Raw genomic sequence first — 14,770 nt, 5'->3', positions numbered from 1 at the left:
CATTTTAAGGGTGTCCCGCTGTTACAAATTGGTTTATGTGCGTCTTTGAAATCCCAGTGCGGATTCATTAGTCAGTAGAATGGTTTACAATTTTACAACTATATTGTATACATTTAACGTTAAATGAACTAATAGACGTTTTTAACTATAAGAGTAGAAAGATCGTCAGAAAAGTTTAAACAAAAAAGACAAAAAATGTCTCAATTTGCTGCTCAACCCGTAAAAAAACTTTCTGTCTTCAATTTTATAATATATAACATACGAAAATGGATTTTAATAATATCAGAAAAATTATACATGTTCCGAAGAAGCTATCTGAAGTCATCATTAAGTAACTGCGGTCTTATTTTAAAAACATCGTCATTTTCCCCGTGTCCAATAAAATGTCCCGATGGACAAAATAACACAAATAATAATTTAGAGGCTTTTTATCAAACGAAATTCTACTATATCTCAAATTGTTATCACCTGCTAACTGATATGAACGAAAAATACAGTTTAATTTCCTTTAAAATGATATGATATGCACTTTTGTTTGAGTTGCAGGTAGCCGAAAATTCGAAACGATCTAAGATGTCCAATGAAATGTCCCCGTAATCGTAATTTGACGTTCGCGTTATAATAACGTTAAACTGGTATACGACTTTTCTTGCATATTTGGCATAATATAATTTAATGAAATGGTCTGATCTATATATAAAATAAAGTTCTCGTTTAATATGCATTAAAATGTAGATCTGCATTTTTTCAAGGATATAAGATGTCGAAATATTTAACTGGGATACTCCATAAAGACAAGGCTGTTCAGTACTTCAGTATTTTGATTATACTTGTAAAACAATGTAAACTCGAAACCAAAAAGATTGAAACCGAAAACATAGTGTAAACCGATATACTCTGTTATATGTTGAAAATGGTTAGCGCTGAACCAAAAATAACCAATAGTATATAAGGCCGTGTTTATGGAACGCCACGACTGCCTTATGTTAATAATCAGCATTATACGCAGTGTTCACAGCATTATATGAAGTGATCACAGCATTATATGTAGTGCTCACAACATTATATGAAGTGATCACAGCATTATAAGCAGTGCTCACAGCATTATATGCAGTGTTCACAACATTATATGAAGTGCTCACAACATTATATTAAGTGCTCACAACATTATATTAAGTGCTCACAACATTATATTAAGTGCTCACAACATTATATTAAGTGTTCACAACATTATACGTTTTTTGTTGTATGATGAGATTGATGTATGATGAGATTTATGAATGATGAGATCATTCGGTAAACTTCGTTTTTTAGCGGAAATTACCGAATCCATAATTGGTAAATTACGGTAATGCCCAGCAAACAAATTTAAAAAGTTATTAAAATCATGTTATCATAAGGTAGCATGCAATATTTAAAACTGATTGAAATAAGTAAGGAAAAGATGAAACTGAGAGGTGAATGATTGAAGTAGTTCTGTTCGTCGTAAGAAATACGAATGGCAAAATGTAAGTTAAATAATAAAAAGTTTATTTAATGAAATATCGTAGGAAAATTTGTATGATATATTCTCGAGTTCATTTCCTACTGAAGAAATTTAGCAAGGTGCCACTTTATAGTCCGTACTCAGTTTTAAAAAGCTTAATTACCTTTTAAATAAAACAGTCAGCTTTCTATAACACATATGTGCCATATTACGCTAGCTTATATATGTCATGATAGAGTCATTTTTGGCATCGATTTTCAGAATTTGGCATTTTTACATGAATAAGTATCTAACAGATATGGAAAATGCAGTTTAAAGCATTTCACTGTAGGTGTTAAACATAACTTTACATCAATTATTCCATTTTTTTACAAGCTTTTTAGCACGGCAATACTAAGATTGTCTTCTAAATATGATCAGCAGTCTTATATAGAAATTTAAACTTTCATAGAAAAATTTACCCTTTCAAGACCCTGTTTAACATTTTCATTTACTGCATGTAGACAAAACATGATTTACACTACATGTAAACATTGAGTTTTATCAATGAGAACGTAATGATGTTTAGTTTATGTGTGAGTTACACTAACACAACACCGAGTTTAGGTCAATGTGAACACGGCCTAAGAAGTGCACAGAATGCATTCCTGGTCCATAGTTGTTCGCTTGAGAAAAACATTTATCCATGTGAACATGCATATATAGCAATTACTTAAAAATACTCATCTAGTAAAATGAAAATAATTGTATCATTCAAAATCGGGTTTCGACCTGCTGGTAATCTGTGAGGTAGGTATTGGTCTGTGTAAGAAATTTCTATACTTTGCCAAATTCTATAATTTCATATATTATAAAAAAAAACTTATTGACCGCCGACCCTTATTTGAAGCTTGAATTTGTGAAAAAATATCAGATGAAATGATAGCTCGTAAAATATGTTTCCGAAAGCAAAAACACAACAATACAGCATCACCGTTCTCATAATAAAGTAAAAAGATGCGGCCGTATGACGAGACAAACTTCCACTGATTAAAGACCAATTAATAATTTCTATAGGTTACTCTATTGCAATCAACAATGAGCAAAACCCGTACCGTATAGTCAGCTATAAAAGACCCTTAAATGACAAATGTAAAACAATTCAAACGAGAAAACTAACGGCCTGATTTATGTACAAAATTTGTAAATTCCTACATAACATGAATTTTCTTAATTATTTGGTAAAAATATCCTGATTTAAAAATTATAACCAATGAAAACATTAAATATTTTCTTTTAAAAAAAATAGTTTAGACCCCGACCATCTTTAAATCATTGAAAGTTGGCAACGTCAGCATAAGAGCACGTATTTCTTTTTCAAACTTGATGAACATTTTATAAAGCTTTGCGTTAGAGATTTTTGTCAAAAATATTCTATTTTTAATGTTTTCCATAAAATCGTGGTTGATGTTAAGAATGTAGTCTTACTTAAACGTTAAAATGAATAATATGCATTATAATGTAAGTATAAGTCACTGTTTAAGGTTATAAACAAAGACAGTCAATGTGATATGTTGTAAGCACGCTCGTCGGCCTAAGAGTAAAGAGATTCGCCTGAGATTTGTCCTGCCTTTGTTTCACTCATAGTATCAAACTAAGTTTGAATGTTTTAAAACATTAAAGATAAGAAAAAAAAAACGCCAAAAAAAATATGTACAAAACAGACTCTTTCGTTCATTTCTTTTACAAAAATTAGGCAGTTAGTTTTCGCGTCTTAATTATTTTACGTTTTCATTTCGGGGTCTTTTATAGCAGACTATGCGGTATGGGCTTTGCTTTTGAAGGCCGTACAGTGACCTATAGTTGTTAATTTCTGTGTCATTTTGGTCTCTTGTAGAGAGTTGTCTCATTGGCAATCTTACCACATCTTCTTTTTATTTATTTCAATCATTTAGCAAGACATCAAATTGTCATTTTGTGTTATTTTTGCATCTATAATTTCTTCGCAAGAATTAAATAAAGGGAACAGTAGTATACCGCTGTTCACAAATTAAAATTGTTCATGTATTAAAAATTTTGTTCAAATTTAATGGAATTTTGTATTTGCACCGCCTTAAAAAAAGTCGGCATTTCACATGCGTAGAATATATGGTCAACGTTTGAAACATTCCGTGGAACAACGTCAAAATCGTCGTTTTATTAGGAACGTCGTGTAACGCTAAGTGGCACCAATACCGTGCGTAACGTCTGTGCAAATGAAGAAGCAGTCCCTTGCTTATTAAATGTCGTCCCTTAAAGGAAAACAAATTCATTTGACTTGATATATAAAGTGTCATAGTACTTTTCAAGAAAATGATTATATAATAATATAATAATCTTTATTTGTCATATAAGTAACATTATACTTGTGACATAAATTATAACTGCGTTGCCGCAATCAGTCAGGTGAGCTAAAATATTATATTTTTTATTTCTCATTGTGTATTTTCCGATTCCGTGGGCGAACAGGAACATCATTTAAAATACTTGAAAACTTTCACGACCCTCGACACAGTACATGACGTCAAACGGGATCGACAAAATATTGCATTGCAAAATAAATTTTGAAATGGGGAAATACCCGAGAATCTCGAACAGCTACTTCACTCGGAACAACTGTTGATATTTTGTGTACGGATTCGGCTGGTGGCTCATCAAGAAGATGGTTCCTCGCATATTAATAATTAATATTTGCCTTCTTTTAGTGTTACTGCTTGGTAAAAATTTTAAGCTATTAGTTTAGTGAGGATTTAATGTATAACATTACAAATAAGTTGTAAATATACAGAGTAATTAGTACCCGTCACGGTCTAAGCAAACACTCTCAGCCAGGATCAGCAACCTGGCCAGGCTTTTGGGCTTTTAATTTGTAAAAATCATCCCTACAGGTCAACATAATCCAGTTAAAATGTTGAAAATTTGCACATGTATGGTGTTTCATTTTATTTTTAAGGGCCTATTTTTAAACGGTTAAAAGTCATTTGGGACTAAAGTCTAGACATACATGACATAGTCTGTATAGTCATTGTAGATAGTCCTTGTAAGTTGTAGCTAATATGGGAACAGTATATCTATGTTCCTGAGCTGATTGAGAATTTGCCCCAGTAAGTTGAACAATATACATCATACTAACACAAATAATTCAGCGCCCTCTTTCCACTACTTTTCTCGAGGATGGAGTGATTGAAATATAATTCTTATGTGATTTACATATTAGGGAATACTTTGATATGATTGGTCAAGAGAACTTCTGGTAGTTGATCTTGACGTTGATTATTTTTCGATAGATGATGTTGACCAAACTTCTTTTTTGTAACCAATGTAAACAAGTTGAAAGCGATAATAACACTTACGTTATCAAATTTATTTCGGAGTGGCTATTTGTCCGGCTAGCCGAACGAATAGTGTTGAGGCTATTTGTCCGGACATTGTAATGCACATGTCATATAATGTGCGTTCGGAAGTGCGTGTAATATTATCTTCAGTTGCACCAAGGGGGCGCGTGTAATCTGATCACTGATTTTCAATTTTAAGATCATGGCTGAAAACGGTGATATTAATATTTATGATAAATTTTGCAGTTTTCGGAATTTGACAATGAAACACAATATTATGAAACTCCAAGAATGATATTATCTTATAAAAGGGACTCTAAAAATTGAAATCAGAAGGAAAATGGGAAATAAAAGATGATTGATCGGAGAACTATAGTTTTACAAAATTATTCGACCCGCTACACGGCTGTGTTAATGAGGAAAATGATGTTTAAAGCAAAAGTAGATGAGAACGGCCTTTACAGTTAAACGTCTAACTGAATGAAATCTAGCTTAGTTATATTCCCCTGAAAAATGAATCTTGCAAGTGGTCCTCAAAGTGGTATATAATAGAGGGGGATTAAGGCTACAAACTTGAAGTGGGGATGTTGGAAATAGGATTATAAAAAGTTGGGTAATGAAATACACGGAACAACAAAGATGGAATCAGGAGAAAAAAAGAAATGAGAAATTTGTGAAAAGTAGCACACCGTGTCACCTCGAACCCCTCACGTTAAATTTAAAAACAGTTTTTTTTTACTTCTTTTGGTTGAGAAAGGGGGGGGGGGGGGGCATTATAGAAAAAATCTCTCCCCTTTCACTCAAATGGATAACTTTATGTCAAGGGGTTGATAATTCTCTTCAACAGGTACAGACATAATATTTTTGTACCTTTTTAAGCAAGACAATCTCCTTTTATACGTTAACTTAAAATACACGAGCCAATCACTACAAAACATTGTTTTACAAGTAATTTCTAATTCTCTCTTCTTATATAACATGTATAGAAAATATTGGATTTTTCTTATTATTCTTTATCCACATTGGACTATATACTAGTATGAAGAAAACAACAATTTCAATTACCAGTAACAAGATAAGACCCTAACACTTAAGATAACAAACATGTGCTACCCCCTGGTGCTGCTGAAGATAATATTACATGAACACACAAATAGTATAGTGACATGCGCATTGTATTGGCCGGACAAATAGTCCTGGTACTATTCGTCCGGCTAGCCGGACAAATAGCCACTGCCAATTTATTTTCACTGCATGTTTTAAATTGTTAAATATAATATGTAGAGAGTCTAGATCTTATAACAACAAGACTTTAGGGACTGCTGCAGAAATTTATTGATCAACATATTTCGGTGCCTACGGCACTGTCATCAGGATAAAAACAATACATAAAAAAATCATGCTGAAGTGTAAAATCAGGTTGTAAAAATTTAAACGTCACAAATGTTACAATGGTAAGTAATGTATAAATAGCAACTGAAAGTGAAAGTTCATTGTTAGTATGTAAGTATACAATAAGAAGAAATTAAAATAAAATGTTTTTGTTGTGAAAATGTTTATTAAAATTATTCTGCCAAAATGTTTTTGTCCTCTTCTCTTAGGCCAGAGACCACAATTAATTCCTCTATCATTTCTTTATAACGTTTTGTTGCATTTAAAAAAAATTGCCTATTCTTTTTGTCTAATTTTTTGTGCCTGTAATGTACAGTTCAAGTAAAAAAATATATGCAATTTTCAGAAAAATTGCATCATTACATCATACAAATTTGGCCAATACACATCCATACCCCTATAGGCAAGTCAAGAGATGTTCCGAAAAGTGTAAATATAACCTTTTTGCACCTGGCCTAATCACTCTTTCCTTATTAAAATCAGTTAAAATAAAACATCCAAAAGTTTCTTTCAGCTCGCTTCTTTCATTTCCACCCCAGAAAAGCTAAGAAATGAATGGAAGAGGGAAAGAAAAAAAATAAAGAAAATACACTATAATTAAACGGAAATATATTCGTGAACAACTAAAAGGGGGGTCATTTATTGTGGTCTTGAGCTTGCATCCTGGAAAGAATAATACAATAAGTTGTCAGGCTGTGTATAGGTTGTGTGGTCTGAGTGTTCATTTAACTTTCTTCCCCAAATAGACGACATTTTTTCTAGAGATTCTGTAAAACTATTGCTGTGTTGTCTATTTTGTGGAAGACTTTTTTGGAACCCCCCTTTTTGACCACTGTCAACTACACGGCTTGCTTGTGTTGGAAACCCCCTTTTTAAATGACAAGATCCAACCCATTAACTACAGGGGCAGATCGATCACAATGTCCCCAATTAAATCCATTGATGGTCCGGAAAAAAAGTGGGATTCCAAAACAGGCAAATTGAAAAGTAGGATTGATTTTATGACAGTTAATAAAAATTAATTATGTATTCCAGTTGTTGATTTGTCAGAATGTAGAGGTGGTCGTGGTGGTGGAAGATTTGGAGGGAGTAGGTTTTCCAGGTCCACACGAACAAGGTACTCACGATCCAGTAGATATAGGAGTGCGAGGTTTGCTGTTGCAAGAACTAAATACTCTAGTCATCGACTAAGTTCTCCATCTCTGAAGCAGGCTGCTATCATTGGTGGCACAGTCTATGGAGCTAGATTATGGATGAGGAGGAGCACTTACAGGTCAAGGCACACATGTAAGTACATGTACATGTAAATCATTAATTTGGAGGCTCTATGTTTATATGTACATGTAGCATGACTCGAAAAAAACATTTGATTCATTGACACAATGAAGTACATTTTTAGTGAATTTTCTTGGATGATCAACTTCAAGTTATTTATCCTGCCACTAAAAAACTGATTTGACACCTCAACATAATAGTTTAAAGGGTAAGCCTGTGTTATAATATACAATGTATTATAAGTGTTTTATGTATATAAATGTGCATGTACCCTCAATGCTGAGAGTATTATTAAAGTATAGATCATTATGATGTACCCTCATTGCTGAGAGTATTATTATAGTATAGATCTATGATGATGTATCCTCAATGTTGAGAGTATTATTATAGTATAGATCTATGATGATGTACCCTCATTGCTGAGAGTATTATTATAGTATAGATCATGATGATGTACCCTCAATGCTGAGAGTATTATTATAGTATAGATCTATGATGATGTATCCTCAATGCTGAGAGTATTATTATAGTATAGATCTATGATGATGTATCCTCAATGTTGAGAGCATTATTATAGTATAGATCTATGATGTACCCTCAATGCTGAGAGTATTATTATAGTATAGATCTGTGATGATGTATCCTCAATGCTGAGAGTATTATTATAGTATAGATCATTATGATGTATCCTCAATGCTGAGAGTATTATTATAGTATAGATCTATGATGATGTATCCTCAATGTTGAGAGTATTATTATAGTATAGATCTATGATGATGTACCCTCAATGCTGAGAGTATTATTATAGTATAGATCTATGATGATGTACCCTCAATGCTGAGAGTATTATTATAGTATAGATCATAATGATGTATCCTCAATGCTGAGAGTATTATTATAGTATAGATCTATGATGATGTACCCTCATTGCTGAGAGGATTATTATAGTATAGATCTATGATGATGTATCCTCAATGCTGAGAGCATTATTATAGTATAGATCTATGATGTATCCTCAATGCTGAGAGTATTATTATAGTATAGATCATGATGATGTATCCTCAATGCTGAGAGTATTATTATAGTATAGATCTATGATGATGTACCCTCAATGTTGAGAGTATTATTATAGTATAGATCTATGATGTATCCTCAATGCTGAGAGTATTATTATAGTATAGATCTATGATGATGTACCCTCATTGCTGAGAGTATTATTATAGTATAGATCATTATGATGTACCCTCAATGCTGAGAGTATTATTATAGTATAGATCATTATGATGTATCCTCAATGCTGAGAGTATTATTATAGTATAGATCTATGATGATGTACCCTCAATGCTGAGAGTATTATTATAGTATAGATCTATGATGATGTATCCTCAATGCTGAGAGTATTATTATAGTATAGATCTATGATGTATCCTCAATGCTGAGAGTATTATTATAGTATAGATCTATGATGATGTACCCTCATTGCTGAGAGTATTATTATAGTATAGATCTATGATGATGTATCCTCAATGCTGAGAGTATTATTATAGTATAGATCTATGATGATGTACCCTCAATGCTGAGAGTATTATTATAGTATAGATCATTATGATGTATCCTCAATGCTGAGAGTATTATTATAGTATAGATCTATGATGATGTATCCTCAATGCTGAGAGTATAATTATAGTATAGATCTATGATGATGTACCCTCAATGCTGAGAGTATTATTATAGTATAGATCATTATGATGTACCCTCAATGCTGAGAGTATAATTATAGTATAGATCTATGATGATGTATCCTCAATGCTGAGAGTATTATTAAAGTATAGATCTATGATGATGTATCCTCAATGCTGAGAGTATTATTATAGTATAGATCTATGATGATGTACCCTCAATGCTGAGAGTATTATTATAGTATAGATCATTATGATGTATCCTCAATGCTGAGAGTATTATTATAGTATAGATCTATGATGATGTACCCTCATTGCTGAGAGTATAATTATAGTATAGATCTATGATGATGTACCCTCAATGTTGAGAGTATTATTATAGTATAGATCATTATGATGTACCCTCATTGCTGAGAGTATTATTATAGTATAGATCTATGATGATGTACCCTCAATGCTGAGAGTATTATTATAGTATAGATCTATGATGATGTACCCTCATTGCTGAGAGTATTATTATAGTATAGATCATAATGATGTATCCTCAATGCTGAGAGTATTATTATAGTATAGATCTATGATGATGTACCCTCAATGCTGAGAGTATTATTATAGTATAGATCATAATGATGTATCCTCAATGCTGAGAGTATTATTATAGTATAGATCTATGATGATGTATCCTCAATGTTGAGAGTATTATTATAGTATAGATCTATGATGATGTATCCTCAATGCTGAGAGTATTATTATAGTATAGATCATTATGATGTATCCTCAATGCTGAGAGTATTATTATAGTATAGATCATAATGATGTACCCTCATTGCTGAGAGTATTATTATAGTATAGATCTATGATGATGTATCCTCAATGTTGAGAGTATTATTATAGTATAGATCTATGATGATGTATCCTCAATGCTGAGAGTATTATTATAGTATAGATCTATGATGATGTATCCTCAATGTTGAGAGTATTATTATAGTATAGATCTATGATGATGTATCCTCAATGCTGAGAGTATTATTATAGTATAGATCATAATGATGTACCCTCATTGCTGAGAGTATTATTATAGTATAGATCTATGATGATGTATCCTCAATGCTGAGAGTATTATTATAGTATAGATCTATGATGATGTATCCTCAATGCTGAGAGTATTATTATAGTATAGATCTATGATGATGTACCCTCAATGTTGAGAGTATTATTATAGTATAGATCATTATGATGTATCCTCAATGCTGAGAGTATTATTATAGTATAGATCATAATGATGTACCCTCATTGCTGAGAGTATTATTATAGTATAGATCTATGATGATGTACCCTCAATGCTGAGAGTATTATTATAGTATAGATCTATGATGATGTACCCTCAATGCTGAGAGTATTATTATAGTATAGATCATGATGGTGTACCCTCAATGTTGAGAGTATTATTATAGTATAGATCATTATGATGTACCCTCAATGCTGAGAGTATTATTATAGTATAGATCTATGATGATGTATCCTCAATGCTGAGAGTATTATTATAGTATAGATCTATGATGATGTACCCTCAATGCTGAGAGTATTATTATAGTATACACATGTAGATCATGATGATGTACCCTCAATGCTGAGAGTATTATTATAGTATAGATCTATGATGATGTATCCTCAATGTTGAGAGTATTATTATAGTATAGATCTATGATGATGTATCCTCAATGTTGAGAGTATTATTATAGTATAGATCTATGATGATGTACCCTCAATGCTGAGAGTATTATTATAGTATAGATCTATGATGATGTACCCTCAATGTTGAGAGTATTATTATAGTATAGATCTATGATGTATCCTCAATGCTGAGAGTATTATTATAGTATAGATCTATGATGATGTACCCTCATTGCTGAGAGTATTATTATAGTATAGATCATTATGATGTACCCTCAATGCTGAGAGTATTATTATAGTATAGATCATTATGATGTATCCTCAATGCTGAGAGTATTATTATAGTATAGATCTATGATGATGTACCCTCAATGCTGAGAGTATTATTATAGTATAGATCTATGATGATGTATCCTCAATGCTGAGAGTATTATTATAGTATAGATCTATGATGTATCCTCAATGCTGAGAGTATTATTATAGTATAGATCTATGATGATGTACCCTCATTGCTGAGAGTATTATTATAGTATAGATCTATGATGATGTATCCTCAATGCTGAGAGTATTATTATAGTATAGATCTATGATGATGTACCCTCAATGCTGAGAGTATTATTATAGTATAGATCATTATGATGTATCCTCAATGCTGAGAGTATTATTATAGTATAGATCTATGATGATGTATCCTCAATGCTGAGAGTATAATTATAGTATAGATCTATGATGATGTACCCTCAATGCTGAGAGTATTATTATAGTATAGATCATTATGATGTACCCTCAATGCTGAGAGTATAATTATAGTATAGATCTATGATGATGTATCCTCAATGCTGAGAGTATTATTAAAGTATAGATCTATGATGATGTATCCTCAATGCTGAGAGTATTATTATAGTATAGATCTATGATGATGTACCCTCAATGCTGAGAGTATTATTATAGTATAGATCATTATGATGTATCCTCAATGCTGAGAGTATTATTATAGTATAGATCTATGATGATGTACCCTCAATGTTGAGAGTATTATTATAGTATAGATCATAATGATGTACCCTCATTGCTGAGAGTATCATTATAGTATAGATCTATGATGATGTACCCTCAATGCTGAGAGTATTATTATAGTATAGATCTATGATGATGTACCCTCAATGCTGAGAGTATTATTATAGCATAGATCTATGATGATGTATCCTCAATGTTGAGAGTATTATTATAGTATAGATCATTATGATGTACCCTCAATGCTGAGAGTATTATTATAGTATAGATCTATGATGATGTACCCTCAATGCTGAGAGTATTATTATAGTATAGATCATTATGATGTATCCTCAATGCTGAGAGTATTATTAAAGTATAGATCATTATGATGTATCCTCAATGCTGAGAGTATTATTATAGTATAGATCTATGATGATGTACCCTCAAAATGTTGAGAGTATTATTATAGTATAGATCTATGATGATGTACCCTCAATGCTGAGAGTATTATTATAGTATAGATCTATGATGATGTACCCTCAATGCTGAGAGTATTATTATAGTATAGATCTATGATGATGTACCCTCATTGCTGAGACTATTATTATAGTATAGATTATTATGATGTACCCTCAATGCTGAGAGTATTATTATAGTATAGATCTATGATGATGTACCCTCAATGCTGAGAGTATTATTATAGTATAGATCTATGATGATGTACCCTCAATGCTGAGAGTATTATTATAGTATAGATCTATGATGATGTATCCTCAATGTTGAGAGTATTATTATAGTATAGATCATTATGATGTACCCTCAATGCTGAGAGTATTATTATAGTATAGATCTATGATGATGTACCCTCAATGCTGAGAGTTTTATTATAGTATAGATCATAATGATGTACCCTCATTGCTGAGAGTATTATTATAGTATAGATCTATGATGATGTACCCTCAATGCTGAGATTATTATTATAGTATAGATCTATGAGGATGTACCCTCAATGCTGAGAGTATTATTATAGTATAGATCTATGATGATGTATCCTCAATGCTGAGAGTATTATTATAGTATAGATCTATGATGATGTACCCTCAATGCTGAGAGTATTATTATAGTATAGATCTATGATGATGTATCCTCAATGCTGAGAGTATTATTATAGTATAGATCTATGATGATGTATCCTCAATGCTGAGAGTATAATTATAGTATAGATCTATGATGATGTACCCTCAATGCTGAGAGTATTATTATAGTATAGATCTATGATGATGTATCCTCAATGCTGAGAGTATTATTATAGTATAGATCTATGATGATGTACCCTCAATGCTGAGAGTATTATTATAGTATAGATCTATGATGATGTATCCTCAATGCTGAGAGTATTATTATAGTATAGATCTATGATGATGTACCCTCAATGCTGAGAGTATTATTATAGTATAGATCATAATGATGTACCCTCATTGCTGAGAGTATTATTGTAGTATAGATCTATGATGATGTACCCTCAATGCTGAGAGTATTATTATAGTATAGATCTATGATGATGTACCCTCAATGCTGAGAGTATTATTATAGTATAGATCATTATGATGTATCCTCAATGCTGAGAGTATTATTATAGTATAGATCATAATGATGTACCCTCAATGCTGAGAGTATTATTATAGTATAGATCTATGATGATGTATCCTCAATGTTGAGAGTATTATTATAGTATAGATCTATGATGATGTACCCTCAATGCTGAGAGTATTATTATAGTATAGATCTATGATGATGTACCCTCATTGCTGAGAGTATTATTATAGTATAGATCTATGATGATGTATCCTCAATGTTGAGAGTATTATTATAGTATAGATCTATGATGATTTACCCTCAATGTTGAGAGTATTATTATAGTATAGATCTATGATGATGTACCCTCAATGTTGAGAGTATTATTATAGTATAGATCATGATGATGTATCCTCAATGCTGAGAGTATTATTATAGTATAGATCTATGATGATGTACCCTCATTGCTGAGAGTATTATGATAGTATAGATCTATGATGATGTATCCTCAATGTTGAGAGTATTATTATAGTATAGATCTATGATGATGTACCCTCAATGCTGAGAGTATTATTATAGTATAGATCTATGATGATGTATCCTCAATGCTGAGAGTATTATTATAGTATAGATCTATGATGATGTACCCTCATTGCTGAGAGTATTATTATAGTATAGATCTATGATGATGTATCCTCAATGTTGAGAGTATTATTATAGTATAGATCTATGATGATGTACCCTCAATGTTGAGAGTATTATTATAGTATAGATCATAATGATGTACCCTCAATGTTGAGAGTATTATTATAGTATAGATCTATGATGATGTACCCTCAATGCTGAGAGTATTATTATAGTATAGATCATTATGATGTACCCTCATTGCTGAGAGTATTATTATAGTATAGATCATTATGATGTATCCTCAATGCTGAGAGTATTATTAAAGTATAGATCATTATGATGTATCCTCAATGCTGAGAGTATTATTATAGTATAGATCTATGATGATGTACCCTCAATGTTGAGAGTATTATTATAGTATAGATCTATGATGAGGTACCCTCAATGCTGAGAGTATTATTATAGTATAGATCTATGATGATGTACCCTCAATGCTGAGAGTATTATTATAGTATAGATCTATGATGATGTACCCTCATTGCTGAGACTATTATTATAGTATAGATCATTATGATGTACCCTCAATGCTGAGAGTATTATTATAGTATAGATCTATGATGATGTACCCTAAATGCTGAGAGTATTATTATAGTATAGATCTATGATGATGTACCCTCAATGCTGAGAGTATTATTATAGTATAGATCTATGAT

The 14,770-nt window shown here is 31.6% G+C and overlaps 1 protein-coding gene across 2 annotated transcripts in view; it reads left to right on the top strand.

The window, feature by feature from the left end:
- Nucleotides 1-4,086: 4,086 nt before the first annotated feature.
- The window catches only part of LOC134694970 (opioid growth factor receptor-like), a 34,836-nt gene continuing 24,152 nt past the window's right edge, over nucleotides 4,087-14,770 (top strand). For both annotated transcript variants that reach the window (XM_063556097.1, XM_063556096.1), the window contains exons 1-2: nucleotides 4,087-4,221; nucleotides 7,267-7,518. In XM_063556097.1, coding sequence (XP_063412167.1) covers nucleotides 4,167-4,221; nucleotides 7,267-7,518 — 307 coding nt within the window. In that variant the 5' untranslated portion in view covers nucleotides 4,087-4,166. The remainder of the gene's footprint in view (nucleotides 4,222-7,266; nucleotides 7,519-14,770) is intronic.

Source organism: Mytilus trossulus, chromosome 13, assembly GCF_036588685.1.
Source record: "Mytilus trossulus isolate FHL-02 chromosome 13, PNRI_Mtr1.1.1.hap1, whole genome shotgun sequence".
Classification (NCBI taxonomy): Eukaryota; Metazoa; Mollusca; class Bivalvia; order Mytilida; family Mytilidae; genus Mytilus; species Mytilus trossulus.
This window is presented reverse-complemented; position numbering and strand designations above follow the sequence as displayed.